Source organism: Leptonychotes weddellii, chromosome 8 (genome assembly GCF_054177405.1).
Source record: "Leptonychotes weddellii isolate Sample4059 chromosome 8, ASM5417740v2, whole genome shotgun sequence".
Taxonomy (NCBI): domain Eukaryota; kingdom Metazoa; phylum Chordata; class Mammalia; order Carnivora; family Phocidae; genus Leptonychotes; species Leptonychotes weddellii.
The window spans coordinates 61,086,849-61,102,965 of NC_138376.1; the positions used below are offsets into that span (position 1 = coordinate 61,086,849).

General features: G+C 40.1%; 2 protein-coding genes across 2 annotated transcripts in view; one reads left to right on the top strand and one right to left on the bottom strand.

The window, feature by feature from the left end:
- IBTK (inhibitor of Bruton tyrosine kinase) overlaps window positions 1-16,117 on the bottom strand; it is a 208,417-nt gene that overhangs the window by 185,117 nt on the left and 7,183 nt on the right. The gene's annotated exons all lie outside the window — the stretch shown is intronic.
- On the top strand, window positions 7,047-10,271 carry TPBG (trophoblast glycoprotein). Its single transcript, XM_031039521.2, has 2 exons — window positions 7,047-7,258; window positions 7,979-10,271. The coding sequence occupies exon 2, from the start codon at window positions 8,318-8,320 to the stop codon at window positions 9,575-9,577; it is 1,260 nt and encodes a 419-aa protein (XP_030895381.1). The 5' UTR covers window positions 7,047-7,258; window positions 7,979-8,317; the 3' UTR covers window positions 9,578-10,271.

The window sequence follows — 16,117 nt, forward strand, 5'->3', positions numbered from 1 at the left end:
TTAAAGAAGTTTTCAGTTCCTTATGGTAAAGCTTGGAAATCATGGAACAATTTTAGAGTGATTGCCCATACTGTGGTGTGTAGTTGATGAGATTATCAGAAAACTCTATCATCTATCTCCTATATATGTTTGCATTCAGGCAGCTTGTACCAACAAAGTCCTATTGGTTGCTTACAGGTGGCACCCTGTCTGATTATTGAACACTTATTAGTCCATGTTTTCATGCACCATACTGATTGTAAACTATTTTGGATATCATCCCTTCACGAATGTCATCACATAAATTTTCTTGGGTTCAAGTACTTCTTGATGCTAAACAACCCTCCAAAACGTTTTTGCTCAAGTTCAGTACAGGCATCCTTTGGCATGTACTCTGCACCCAAATCCTTTTTTCTACCATCATCTACACTGCTCAGGCCATATGATTTGACACTGGTTTGATTTTGTCTCCCTAGTTAAACTCTTAACTTCCTTTTTTTTTTTTTTCACTGCCAAGGTGATGTGATAAATCTCTATTCCAAAATACACAATATATTTAGTCCTCTCTTCTTGGGCTTTTATATGGGGATCTAAACTAAATCTGATACGTATTCACTTACTGGCTTCAAATATTTCAAGCAGTTCTAGAAGGCAACTTATTAACCTATGTACTTTAGCTCACTGAATAAGACTTATAAAATACATTAGAGAAGCGTGGGTCATGTATCCAAGCTTTGGCCCAAGTCTGTCTGCTGAACCTCTGCCATGGACATGCAATAGATTGTCTGTCAATCTGCCAGGATTTGAAATTTTTTAAAGGAGAATTTCTGGCTTTGGAGGTGGCTCTGTTTGGAAGACAAAGTAAGTACCACAAAAAAGGCACATTAATAAACATTTATTGAACTGTATTAAATTTAATTGAAATTAATTGAATTTGGATGATGGCTACAATTGCAACTGCTCCCATTTCTTGACTGAATTCCAGTTTTGGTTTAGAACCCAGTTTGGGCAAGGACTAGAGAAATGGAAAAACTTCAGTGTCACCTTCAAAGTTGAATTACTGTACATTAGAAAAAGAGTATTAGGTAATATCGCTGATTTAAATATCATAATTTCCTTTGAAAAAAATAATTTCAACCAAATAAGGTAGATTTTTCTTTAAACAAAGTTCACTATTTTATCCTTTACTCTAGGTATTTTTCAGCTTCTTACAGCCAAATTTGACTCTTCATTCTAGAATTATTAGAATTTCTCCTGGACATCACTGAAAATATAGAAATTTAACGTTATAATATTTAGAATGATAAATGTCGTATTCTCACCTCCATACTGAATAAGTCACCACAACTTATAGTGTCTAGCTCTTAAATATTTGTATATGATGTTTTGAACCCTTTTAAAACCGTTTCCTTTTTAAAACAAATATTTTATGAAGCCCCCTTTACATAAAATTTACCTTCACACATACATTTTAAGTATATACTATATTAACTATAATATAAAAGAGAAATAAAAAGAGAATAATTAAACATTAAATAATATTAATGACCTATAAATGTTTGGGCATAACTATATTAGAAGACCTAATGCAGTGGTAATATACTTCCACCTATTTATAGTCTAGTATTTAAGAGAAAGTAGACCAATATTCAAATAAACAGTGAAAATAATTTTTCTTTCTATTAGACATTTTGAAGTAAGATTCACTGTGGATGCAATAACTACAAATGCAAACTGATACAGTTGGGTTGTATTGGTGACTCAAACGGCATGAGTGGCCGAGCTGTCAGAAATAATTTTGTGAAGTTCCAAACAAAGCAATAGATATTCTTCCTTCAATGAACATGGCAGCTGCATTCCTGGAAAATTCAGTGTATATTAAAATCATACTATACGTATTTGCAGTTTCAATGTAAAATGGAGTTGTTTCTAGGCTGAGATGATTGTAATCTGGTTTTTCATCTACAAGAATGTCTAGATGGGTATTTGAATGTCATGTGGGAAGCAGAAAAACTTTTCATTGCATATTACTATCCCTCTAATTACAGGATGTCTAATATCCCTGGCCTCTACACACTAAATGTCAATCACAGGGACAGCCAGAAAATGCCTCCACAGATATCCAAAATGTTCACCAGAGACAGTGTCACCCTGTTGAGAACCACTGGTCTATGTAATCTGTTCCTGCCTTGCCAATCTTTTACCACTACTTAGTCGGGTTTTGCAACAACTAGCACTTGGATCTCCCAAATTCTCTCCCTGTCCTCAGTCTTCTCTGCCCATATTTCATCCTTCAAACAGATAGCAAAAGTGATCTTCCTAAAATGCACATCTGGTCCTGTCATTTCCCAGCTGAATATGGTCAGAGGCTCCCCGGCACTATAGAATGAAGTCAAACTTTTTAGAATGGAGGGAAGAAATCTGATCCCACTATATTTCAAATCTGACCTAGTACTACTCCCTCCAATGTGCTGTACTCTTCCCCTTATATTCTCTAGAACTGAACAAGGTCTCGGAGTCTTTCCACCAATTCACCCATTGCTGGTCTGATGAGTTCTTACTAAGAATTCAAAACGTTATTCAAGCATGGCTTCCCCAGTGAAGCCTTCTCCAGACAATCTCCTCACTGTGCCCCTGACCCTGGTGCTTGCCATGTTTTGTAACTGTTAGATAGTCTGCCTCCACCACTAGACTGTGAGTTTAATCTGACAGTAGGGATTTTTATGCTATCTATCTTTGTACCCCAAAAACATCAACTGGGTGGAGGCCATATGGTAAGCTCTGAAAAAGTGAAACGCTTTTAAAGTTGAATGATCCTATAATGTTAGCTCTTTGGAGTTCTACAGATTACCACGTAATTTATTTCTCTTTCAATATTTTCCCTTGAAGAATCACATATTTCCAACCAGTTTAAACTCTCCATCTATTACAGCCTTTTATCTTGTTCTTTCTTTAGTATTTATTTAAACTCCAATAAATTTGAAAACATCTTTGTTATATTTTCCTTTTACTAGCTCAAACCCCACTGTACTGACTCATGAAAAAAAATGTCCCTTTTGACCCAAACCTAGTTGATATTTTACTTGATTTATTTAGCTTTACTTAATTAATTTAGCTTTACTTATTTACTTAATTTACCTTCTTTATATATCTTAGACAAGAAGCCCACTTCTTTCTAAGGTGATTTGAAATCAGCTCATGAAAAGAGTTTTATTTTCATTAACAATTAAAAAATTTTTTTTTGTCTTTGAGTGGATATATATAACCTCATGTTGACTGTTTGGTTTTAAGTGTTGGTTCATGGTTTGATGATATATGTGCTTGATGTTATTCACCAATACTTGATTTTGCTTTAGGTATTTTTCAGATTTGAGAGGATTTACCTTTATCAATTATTTTGCTAATTTAAGGCAGAGACCAAAATGAAGTAGTCTTAAATAATGTTTGTCCATGCTGGACTACTTGGCTTCCCTCTGCCTCGTGAAGGTGGCCATAATCAGTCGTCTTTTTTTTTTTTTTTTAACTACATGTTATTCCTTTGCCTTCCTAGGACTTAACAGCAATATTTCAACAACTTACTAATGACTTTCCTTTGGGTCATGAGAAGAAAAGTGGATCCTGTAGAAACAATCTAAATAAATGATAGTACCGAAACATTTTCCTGGAGGCTACGAAGTGACCTATTGAAATACACTAAATTGGTTCTTCTCCATTAGGACATTCAGATCCTCCTTTTATTTCATTTTGGAATGAAAGAATAAATGGGGACCAAATGTGCTCTGAAATCCTCTGTCCTGCTCTAGAGCATGGAAATAGCAACTCACACAAAAATTTTTCAAGCTGTCAGGAGTAAGGCAAGTTTTGGCTAAGATCAAGTATAAGATCATTAAATGCTTAAGACAATCAAAATAGAATGGATCCTAGTAAGCTTTTCTCACTCAAAGGAAACTTCTTTAAAAAGTAGTTACTGGGGCGCCTGGGTGGCTCAGTTGGTTAAGCGACTGCCTTCGGCTCAGGTCATGATCCTGGAGTCCCAGGATCGAGTCCCACATCGAGTCCCACATCGAGTCCCACATCGAGTCCCACATCGAGTCCCACATCGGGCTCCCTGCTCAGCGGGGGGTCTGCTTCTCCCTTTGACCCTCTTCCCTCTCGTGCTCTCTGTCTCTCATTCTCTCTCTCAAATAAATAAATAAAATCTTTAAAAAAAATTAAAAAATAATTAATAAATAAATAAATAAAAAGTAGTTACTGATCTAAATGTCTTTCAATGAGGCAATTAAAAAAATGTGGTATAATAATTCAAAGCATGGAATATTTTGTGGTCTTTAAAAAAGAAGACAGCAAACCTATAGTTATGGACATAGAATGATATGTGGTTGTCCTAAAATAAGAAAAATGATGAATAATGCATATACTATGATCCCATTCATATAAAAATAGCAGAAACAGAAGTAAAATATGTACAAGAGAGAGGAGATTGGAAAGATACACACATGTCAAATTGCAGTCAATGCTGTACATTGAAAGCTTTAGTTTCTGTGTCTATTTCTTCCACCAGGTTATGAGATCCTTGGTTGCCAGATCAAATAAGGGGATGCCCAGCTAAATTAGAATTTCAAGTAAACAATGGATTTTTTCTTTTTAGTATGAGTACACCCCAAATATTACACAGGACATACATATACTAAAAAATTATTCATTATTTATCTGAAATTCAAATTTAACTGGATGCTCTGTATTTTTTTTATTCGCGAATTCTGGCAATTCTACTTTAAGGAGACTATAAACTCTTCATCTTTGTACTCCTATCATTAGCATACTTAAAGATATACAGTGGTTGCATAATAAATCCTGAGAGGGAGAGTAGTTCAGGAGAGCACAATAATAACAGGCAATTTTGCTAAGTGTGTTACATATATTATCTCAATTCCAATGGAAATGCCTTAAAGTTTTATTAGGTGGCCCTATTTTACAGAATAAGAAAGAGAGGCATATAGAAGTCACACAGTAAATGAGGGAGCTAGAAATGACCCCAAGTTTTTGGGTCCTGATTCAGCAGCCATAACCAGCTGCCAGTTGCCGAGAGGAAAGGGGGAAAGAGAACCAGGGGTGAGGCTTTGGTTCTGCACAAGTGCAGCTGAGCGGGACTGCACAAACTCCTGAACCTTGCTAGAGGTGGAACGTGGGCTATGTCGGAGGCACAGACAAATCTGGGCCTGGTCCCCATATCCACCACTCATTCAAACAAGTACATAATTTCTTTTGACCTCAATTTTCTTGTCTGTACAACTGGATGCAGAGGACCTACCTGAATACTGGCACGATGAGTACAGGAGGTAATTTCTGTAAAGTGATCAGCACGGGGCTTAGCCAGCGAAAGAACACTCAGTCAATGCTAGTTATTATTGGCCCAGAACTCCAGTTTTTTCATTTGTAAAACAGAATAACATCAATAACAAGACAGTAGTGCTAATTATAGGGATATTGCCAAGTTGATTTGAGGATCAGATGAGAAATACATATTATCTTTATAAATTCTAAAGTGCTTCTTATTCTCCTTGAGTACTTGTTCTTTAGATCAGAACCAGAATTAATACCATGCCAAAGCATTACTACAATTTTTCCCCTGAGTAATTAATTTTGTTTTAAAAACTATAATACAGTAAAATCAACTCTTTGGTGTATAAAGTTTCATGAATTTTAACCCATATAGATTTATGTAACCACTACCCCAGTACAGATACAGAACATGACTATAGCTTTTGAGATTTTTTCCAAAGTGTTTCATATTCTTGTTGCAAAACACTTTTAAAAATTTAAAAAAAAAAACTTAGAAGATAACCATGAAGATACAAATTAACAAAACTGGCTTTTTGTGCAAATCTCGGCAGTCTCCAGTCCTTCTAGGTCTTGTCTGGGCCATTTTTGCTGTTGACTGTGCAGATTATCTCTTTCCACAAAAGTCATCAGGCATCGGCTTGAGAGTTGGGGCATTCTTTCAAGCTAAAGGCCCATGTCACAGGCACAAACTTCAGCATTCCTCATTTGGTCCTTTTTTATATTACCTTCCAGAACTTAATTTCCCCAACTATTTCCTCTATTTTCCATTTTCTCTCACAAATGAAGAGAATTTTCAAATGAAGTCCTGGAATACCAGCACCTTTTCACCCTTTCAGGAAAATTATTGGGGATACAGAGTTATTGAGAGAGCAACGGTGGAGCCTTCAGGACCCTAAACCTCTGATATAACAGCTCCTCCAGGTAAGTAATCTATCCCTTTCCCCACTCCATCCTCTCCACCTACCCAACCTACCCGGCACCCCCTGGGAGGATAGACTTCTGGACCAAACTTCCGTCCTCCAAGAGCGGCCACCTCCCATCCGCCACCCGACCTCGTAGGCTTTCCCAGTTTAAGTAACTTGCGCTCACACACCGTTGTCACATCCGCTTTTCTGGGTGACTCAAGTCATTGCTATTTGCCTTTTCTTTCTAAGATGCTTTGGCTGCTGTGTTCTTTCTTCCCTCTGCTTTTAATTTGGGGAGGAGAAAAGCTAATGAATCAAGAACGAATCTCCTCTCCAGTAATCCTTTTATCCCTCCTTAAAGTTGGCTCTCTCGGTTCTCAAGTTCCGTAACTATCCAAGAAGTGCGGGGGCGGGACAGGTGGGGACGCATAATTACACCGAGACCTCAAGTTGGCATGTAAGGAATCACTTTGTGGGAAGACATTCCGAAGCTCCCCTGCAGCTTGCTGAGCGTTTCTGCTGCTGCCGCTCTACATTTTCTGCTCATTTCTTGATGCTGGTGCTTCGCGTTGCTCTGTCACTCCTAAATCTATTTTGTTACGGCCCTAGGTGCCCAAATCAGGGTAAATTCCACGAGATTCACCAGCGGTTTTCTTCCTGTCCAAGGTAAACACAGTAGGCAAAATGAGGAACCACCAAAGGATACAGGGGAGGGGGGGGAGAGAAAGGGATTCCCTCACCTTTTCCGGCACACTCCTTGTTAATTTCCACCAGGAGGAGGCGCGCGGCCCAGATCCCCTCAGCCTTCTTTTTTAAATCCCCCTACAGAGGGCTGCCAAGGTTGGCGGCGCGGCGGGAGACATCCCTCCGGCAGACCTGGCTCTCCCCCGCCCCCCGGGTTGGTTTTTCCCAGCGGCGGAGGCTGGGCCAGCGGCTGGGGTGCGAGGAGAGTCGGCGCCCGCAGCGCGGAGCCGAGAAGTCGCCGAGACTCTGATGGGACTCGGTTGTCTCCGGAGGTGACGGGTGCGGAGGTGAGCGGTGGGGAGCAAGCGGCGAGGGCGAAAACCCGGAGGCAGCGCCGGCCCCTTCCCATCCTCTGGAGGGAGAGTGGCGTAGGTCCAGGTCCCACAGCCGCTTTCTTCGCGGCCTCTCCCCTCCTCTTTGGAGATGACTCGAACCCCCTCTGGAATCAGAGGGGCTCGCGGGGGCGCGGGCCAGGGGCCGGGGGAGCGGGCGGTGGCGACAGCTGTAAGTTCCTCCACTTCCTGCTAATCCGGGAAGGTACCAAAGGAGATCAAAAGACTCCTGTAACCTGAAACTTCCCTCTCATCCAAACCTGGACCGGGAGAGGTCCGGGCGGGGGCGGAGACCCCGGAAGGCAGGTCGCCAGCGGAGGCGGTGGGGGAAAGGAGCTGGGAGAGTGAGAAGTTTGGTCGGGAAGGCGCGGGGGATTAAGCGAGAAGTTAGACTCGGGGTACGAATCTGATCGGGAAAGGAGGAGGGCGGGAGGCTGGAAGGGTATATATAGTGTGGGCCTGGCAGAAGGAAGACTTTATGCTGGGTGTCTCGGGCCGCGCGCCACTCTCCCGGGTAAGGATGTGCGTGGGACTGGGGGAGGCGAAACCTGGACGGACTTTTGGAGGGAGGTCTTGGGAACCAAGTGGGGACGACTTGGCTTGGAGAGTCCGGCTCCCGCACTCGGGGAGCTGCGGCCGCCGTCGTTCCTCACGCTTCTCTCTCGCCTGTCCCAGGTCCCGGAGCGGATCAAGCGCGAGGCGCCAACAAAAGAGGCAAGGAGGTGCCACCCGGGGGCCGCGGCAGGAAGAGGAGCGGGAGGAGGAGCGCGGAGCTGAGAGTCCCGACCCGGCGTGCGTACTTTCTGGAGGGAAGGGGCGGGGGAATCAACCCCGGGAGGGGAACGCCCGGTGGCGAGGGGTTTAGCCAAGTTCCGGCTGCGGCGGCCCTCCTCCGCTCCCACGAGAGGAAAGTTTTCTCCAGACGCTTCCGGCCGACCCGCGCCCTCCGGACCCAGTTCCCGAGCTTTCGGAGCGGGCGCCGTCCCAGCCCAGCTCCGGAGAAAGCCGTGCGCGATGCCTGGGGGGTGCTCCCGGGGCCCCGCCGCCGGGGACGGGCGGCTGCGGCTGGCGCGACTGGCGCTGGTCCTCCTGGGCTGGGTCTCCTCGTCCTCTCTCACCTCCTCGGCGCCCTCCACCTCCTCCGCGTCGTTCCTGGCCTCCGCGGTGTCCGCCCAGCCCCCGTTGCCGGATCAATGCCCCCAGCCCTGCGAGTGCTCCGAGGCTGCGCGCACTGTCAAATGCGTTAACCGCAACCTGACCGAGGTGCCCGCGGACCTGCCCTCCTACGTGCGCAACCTCTTCCTTACCGGCAATCAGCTGGCCGTGCTCCCCGCCGGCGCCTTCGCCCGCCGGCCGCCGCTGGCCGAGCTGGCCGCCCTCAACCTCAGCGGCAGCAGCCTGGAGGAGGTGTGCGCTGGCGCCTTCGAGCATCTGCCCAGCCTGCGCCAGCTCGACCTCAGCCACAACCCGCTGGTCAGCCTCAGCGCCTTCGCCTTCTCCGGTAGCAACGCCAGCTTCTCGGCCCCCAGCCCCCTGGTGGAACTGATGCTGAACCACATCGTGCCCCCTGACGACGAGCGGCAGAACCGGAGCTTCGAGGGTATGGTGGCGGCTGCCCTACGAGCCGGCCAAGCGCTTCGCGGGCTCCGGCGCCTAGAACTGGCCAGCAACCGCTTCCTGTACTTGCCTTGGGACATACTAACCCAACTACCCGGCCTCAGGCACCTGGATCTGCGCAACAACTCTCTGGTGAGCCTAACCTACGTGTCCTTCCGCAACCTGACACACCTAGAAAGCCTCCACCTGGAGGACAATGCCCTCAAGGTCCTTAACAATGGCACCCTGGCAGAGTTGCAAAGCCTGCCCCACGTCAGGGTCTTCCTGGACAACAATCCCTGGGTCTGCGACTGTCACATGGCAGACATGGTGGCCTGGCTCAAGGAGACAGAGGTAGTGCAGGGCAAAGCCAGGCTCACCTGTGCATTCCCGGAAAAAATGAGGAATCGGGCCCTCTTGGAACTCAACAGCTCCCACCTGGAATGTGACCCTATCCTCCCTCCATCCCTGCAGACTTCTTACGTCTTCCTAGGTATTGTTTTAGCCCTGATAGGCGCCATTTTCCTACTGGTTTTGTATTTGAACCGCAAGGGGATAAAAAAGTGGATGCATAACATCAGAGATGCCTGCAGGGATCACATGGAAGGGTATCACTACAGATATGAAATCAACGCGGACCCCAGGTTAACCAACCTCAGTTCTAATTCGGATGTCTGAGAAACATTCGAGGACAGAACAAGGACAGCTGTGCATGAGATGTAGACTTAAGCTTTATTCTGTCCTAGGCTTGCTCCACTTCCACCCTCCACTATGGACACCACTGACCTTGACCGAAAGCAGTGAAGTGAATTTGCTCCCTTGTTATGTGAAGTTTCTTGGTGTGTCTTGTTAATGTAAGACGATGAAAAACTGTGCATAGTGTTTTATCCTTTTCTTGGAACTCAACTCGTGTGGAGGGATTTTTCAAGTTTCAGCATGAACGTGGACTCCTGGCTGTTTCTCTTAGTACAAATTCGAGGTGTAGCCAGTGTGCCAACACAGATAGCATTCAACAGAAGCTGCCTCAACTTTTTTGAAAAAAATACTTTATTCATAAATATCAGTTTTATTCTCATGTACTTAAATTGTGGAGAAAATAAATGCATTCCATAAACTGCCTGCAGATCTTAGCAAGCTCTTCAAAGTAACTCCATAGTACACAGGAGCACCTGCATCCGAGAGCATGCTTCCATTTTACTGCCCTACCTATTACAAAAAAATAACTTGCAACTTCAGATAACTTCTTTGACAAAGTAAATTACTTTTTTGGTTGCAGTTTATATGAAACTATACTGAAGTTTTTTTATAAACTGCATTGAGATCCAACAGACTGAATTGTTAAGAAAAATTTCAATAAAGATTCTTAAAAGAATTAACAGTTGTGTTCAAGTTTGCTATTTGAAAAAAATAATTGGGGCAATGATGTCTTGGTTCTGATGGTAATTGAGGTATTAGTTGTAGCTGAAAATGAAAGTGAAGTAATGTCTTAAATAGACTTTGGAAATAGTTTTGAGATGGTGGATCCTTTCAGGACTTAAATAGAGAATTTGAAAATTCACGTAATAGACTTCTCAGGGTCCCAAAGTTAATGCTATTCATGAAACAATTTTGTAAGAGCATTGTAAAGTTGGTGAGAGGGGAGAGTTCTGTATGATAAACAGCTCACAGTTTGGAGCTTTTTCGAGGCTAAGTTGTTAGAATGGAATAAAATTATTTACTTCATTAAACTTTCTATATGACATTGTTTTATGGGTTTTTAGAGCAGAGTATGAATCAAATACAATGCAAATGTTTTAAAATGAAATGTCTTAAGGACACAACATTCTAAAATAAAAGATTTAAAAATGTAAATTAAAAGAACATTTCCTAAGATCATGATGTAAATTGGAACTTAGATTTTCTTGAGAATATTTAAAAAAAAATTTTTAAATGGAACATACGTGGTCAGTAGTTTATCAGAGATCCTACTTGTATGTTTAAAAAACTGTTATGACAGGATATGAATTTGAGGAAATAACCAGAGATAAATGTCTACATCCATAAACAAGTGTCTCAACGAATCATAGGTTGTGTTCAGTTCATATTTAAGAATTGGGGAATATTTCAATTTTACCTAGGCTCTATATTAGTATATACACCTGTGTGAAGAATAAATCACATGTAGGTGTAAATAACAGCAATTGCTTAATCAATTGATACTATCGATAATGGACAAGATTTTTTTTTTTCAGTTTATTTGCCAGTGAAGCCTAAAAGTAAATTCCATTACTCTCCAAGCTATTATATAAAGTGACATTAGCCATTATTGCTTAACATACAGTGTAGGTAAACTTGCATCAATAGGTCTTAGGGCCTTCTTTCTCTTTAAATTGATTATGTTCTACAGTGTTTTATATTTGAAATAAAATTTACATTGCCGTATTTTTATAAATGAAATAGGACTGCAGTCCTTTAGGTTCTAGAGATCTTTACCTATTCCTTCTTTGAGTTAAATTGAGAAGTTTTCAAAATAGGGCTAAAAATTTATGAATCTGTTCCTTCTTTAGACTCTGTAGTCATAATACGAAGTTTTAACTAGATTAAGTTGGAAATATTATAGTATTTATTACTTATAGGAGATATTTCAGATCCTATAATTAATTACCCAAGGAAAGGTTAAATATATGGTACTTAATATTCCATTAAACATTTTAAGTGTTCACCAGGAATTCATAAACTGGCTGGCTGCCATTATTTCCTAGGAATGATGAAGGTATTAGCCTGCCAAGAATAGTGAAAACATCTAATAAATAAGGGCACATACACCATCTCAGAAATAAACTGCTAGACTTTGACTGGTAAGTCTGCTGATTCTGTGGAAAACAAATTGTAATACTTGTAGTCTATTTAGAAGAAGTATTTCTTCTTCATCCCATGATAATCTTAACAGTTAAAAACCGAGCTCTAGCTAAGATCCAGGGGAGCAGTAGATTTCATTAGTCTAGTTTTTCTCATTCACTCACTGAAGCAGGATCTGGAATAAAGTGAAGGTGTTTTTGCCTGTTAGGTGGATGGCTTTTTTGAAGTAACGATTTCTTGCTTTATCATCCCCTTGCTTCTTCCTCTGTATGAACTTCCCAACTTGGTACTGCTCTCTTTTCTGTCACATCACTCCTTGCTATTCTCCAATACATGGCAATAGAAGATTCTTCGGACAAAAAAATATTACTGTTTGGAAACAGCTGTTACTGTGCAGTCATAATACTCTAAGTCTAGAAACTCCTAAGACAGTCTGAGTTCCTTAGAAGATAGGTGCTACATAAATCCAATGAGTATAAGGGTATATAGGAAAAATGAATAAAACTAAAAGTATCATAACTTTAAGTGTTTTAAACACTGATCTTTAGTACCATTATGCATTACTAATCCTAAAAACTTAAAGTAATCCATTTTAAAAAATTTATTTTATAAACTTGAAAATTTATTTAGAAAATTAAATGGTGATTAACATAACATAATAAAAAAAATTTTAAGTATATTACCTACCAAAATAAGTTTTTAAGAAAAAAATTTTGAGGCAAGTATATTTCCTCAGTTTGAAACAAAGCTGTTTCAGCAGAAACACCCTTCATTTATCCTTTACAAGTTTCATTTGAAGAAAGTTAGAAAAATACAAGCACTTGATAAATCCCTCAATTTAAAAAGCTATTAAAATGTCCAATAAATTTCTATTTAAAGTGCAAGATTATAAGATAATACACTATTTGACCGTGAATTGTAACCATCCTCTCTGCATGGAACCATTCAGTTTGATACATGTATATATACATATATATATACATATATATATATATATGTATATATACTTCATCAATTTTGCTGCCCCCTGTGATTCAGTGGTGGCCTGTAGGGCACAGTCATACCTTATGGCTGATGGATTTTTCTGACAAATAGGGAGAGTTTGAAGCACAGTCAATAAAAATTTTTAAGGGAAAAGGAGCTATGTAGATTGATACTATCAATAATAGACAAGATTTCCTTTTTTTTTCAGAAGTGGGGAAAGGATTGAAATAAATGAGTAAATCACAACTGGTAAATCTTTTACATTATCTTGATTGGCAGCAAATGTGGATTATGCTCAGTATTTAATTAGAAATAACATATCTTTGTTTTCTGTCTTTTTAATTAAAGTAGATGTAAGAAAAAAAGGCTCCAATGAACTGTGATTATTTCCTTAGGGATTCTGTTTTACTCTGCCCTTTTGGCCTAATGTTCCAATACAGGGCTTACCTTCTTGAGGACATTACTGGCTTTGCAGCTCTAGGTTGGGAGTCTTTCATATCATTTCTGCTTTCCATTTAAATGTTTTCTCCAAAGACTACACTAAGAGAGACAACCATGAGGCTTTGCAAGGTTAAAAACAATTTGGCATGTGCTTTCTTCCTGCTCCAAAATCCATTCAGTCATCCAGCCTTCAGAGAGCAGCACCATAAAGTGAAGACTGACATTTATTAGATGAGATTCAGGTTTCACTTTTATACTTGTGCGAGGATTTTTCATGGTAAAAGAGAGGGAAGGGAGGAAATTATATTTCTAGAAAATATATGAAAAATACCTTGACAATGTCTTTTTAAAATCTTTCAGTAATACTGCAGTGCTGCATTAGAAATAATTAAGAAAACATAATCTATATTGTCCAGGTGATCCTGTCTTCTTTGAGATGGAGAAAAACAGTCCTTTGAGGATGTTTTGTACAATTATTTTTCTGTTCTTGTTTCTTGTTCTTATAAATGATTAAAAAATGCAAACTGGCTTCATTTGTGTTTTATCTTAAAACATTTTAGCAGCTCTAACTTGGTCATGGTTAAAAAAATCTAGATTTTTAAAAATATTTAATATGTGATTTATATACTTTTGACAGGAGTAAGAACTCAGTATTTCAAAATTGGAAGGGCTCTTAGATGTGTCAAGCCCAATTTTCTAGGCTACAGATGAAGAAACTGATAATTGTGACATAACATTATGTTACATAATGACAAGCAGGACTAGATCTCAGGGTTCCCAACTCTCCTTTCTCATGCTCTTTTCGCCACATGATGGCATTACTAATTACCTACCTTCAGATCTTTCAGTTCCCATGTCTAATATAAAAGGCAATTGCTGTGAATATATTAGTTTTATCGTTTTTGCTTTGCACTCATTCAATATGTTTTGGTTTGATCTAAATTTCACTTCCATTGCGTTAAAAATTACCACGATTCAGACCCCTCAATACGCCTTAAATATGTTTGAGATAATTTTTTTCATAGCAATCATATTACCATAAAGCTCCTCTGAGTCTGTGATAGGAACTATTTTGGAAATTTAATGGTGGTATTTCTTTTGAAAAGAAAAATAAAACTCTGGGAAGCTGTGCTAGCTTGTGTAATTCTATCTTTAAAAAAATGAGTTAGCTCAGCTGGTGAGAACATTAAACAAATGTGACCAAGTTCATGACCATGGAGACGGTCAATTTTGCATGCTCAGGTCTAGTCCCCCGGCCTGTGCCTGCTCCAGGTGCATGCTAGCACCCATTCTTTGAGGGCCTAGACCAAACGGAATCTAAATCAGTGCAAATCCCTATCACGCAGGAAAACCAGCGAGCTGATGGGCCAAATCCTGGCAGCCGTGCTGGTGATGTGTTAGTTTACTGTCTTGACCTACGCAGGACCAAACATGACAGTCCCTGTGTCCTCACTGTAGTATGTATACCACAGATCACAAAAGGTTTCTCACTTATGTGAATTTTAAGAAAAATCTATCATGAGTGCCTTTTAATGTATCACATGGGAAATTAGTTAGGTTTGCTTTGCTATTTAAAATGAAAATATGGCTTAAGGTTCAGGATCGCGATTACTCTGTCACAAACTTGTATGTAAATGTTTATAAGAAACAAATGCAGTTTATGTTTAGCGGACATTTTATGATAATAGGATTTATTTGTGGTTCACAGTTTAATGTGGTTAATGTAAGTTTAATGTGGTTCACAATTTAATGTGGTTAATGTAAGAATACAGTTGTTTCTAAGGAAGTAGAGCCTTAAAATCGGACTCCCTGTAATACTTTTTGTGTAAAGTAAATATTTAATAATATGTTTTAAAGAAACTGAGGATGTTATCAAGATAGGCTTTTTTTAAAAATGGAATTTTATAAATTTCCCTACTTCTCTACCCCCATAGTCCTATTCTACTTCTGTGTCTTCTCCCAGGGAGAACCATGATACACATTTCAAGGTGACTATTTGCACACAGGAAAACTGGACTGACTGAAACATTAGGTGGGTCAATTAGCAAATATACATTTCTTTGTATGAGATAGCTTCTGTATGAAAATACAGTTAGTGAACTGTTTTCAAAGAGGACTTTATCTTTCACTTAGACATTCTACGGTTATTCTTACAGGTCATGGCAATCACATGGCTATTAAACATTTAAGGGACATTTTAAAATTAACTCATGCATGTTTCTTGTAGATTATTTAAAAAATACAGGGGAAAACACCATGAGTTATCCTATCACTACAGAAAAAAGGCTTTAATATTGAGATAAACTGCCATTTGTTTATATCACATTGTATCTTGCCTTTTTACTTCCAGTGTTGTCAACATTCCCCAGTATCATATGGTTTTAAAGTACACAGGCAATCACATATTTTACACATACAGGACATTTTTGAAATTTTAGCTAAGGTTCTAATGAACAGTGCTGTACCTCCCTGTGTTTCTACAGCTTTCCTTTTTCCCTTCAAGTAGATACTTGAAGGAGAATTACTGCATCAGAAGGTATAATATCTTTTTTCTAACCCCTAAAAATATTTTTGGTGTCTATCTAAATTAGGAATATTAAACATAGACCAGCATAGTTCACTATGTATTTTAAATCTCACATCAAACTTTTTACAGAGTGTTGAATGGTCTGTGAACAGGATTTTGAACAGAAAGAAACCTTAAGCTGCCAATTAACTTGTCACTGTTTTTAATCCACAATGTCTTCTTTTTGTTAAAATAACAAAATTAGGGAACAGCTAAGCCCATAACCCAGTTGAAAGTGTCTGTGTGTGTCTGTGCATGTGTGTGTGTATGTGCACACATGTATTGGTTACAGGGTTGGCAGAGGTGGTGTGGGGTGTGGAGGAATATTGGAAATTAACTTAGCTAGTTACAAGTTAGCAAGCAGTTTTCAAGACAAACCGATGTCTTTG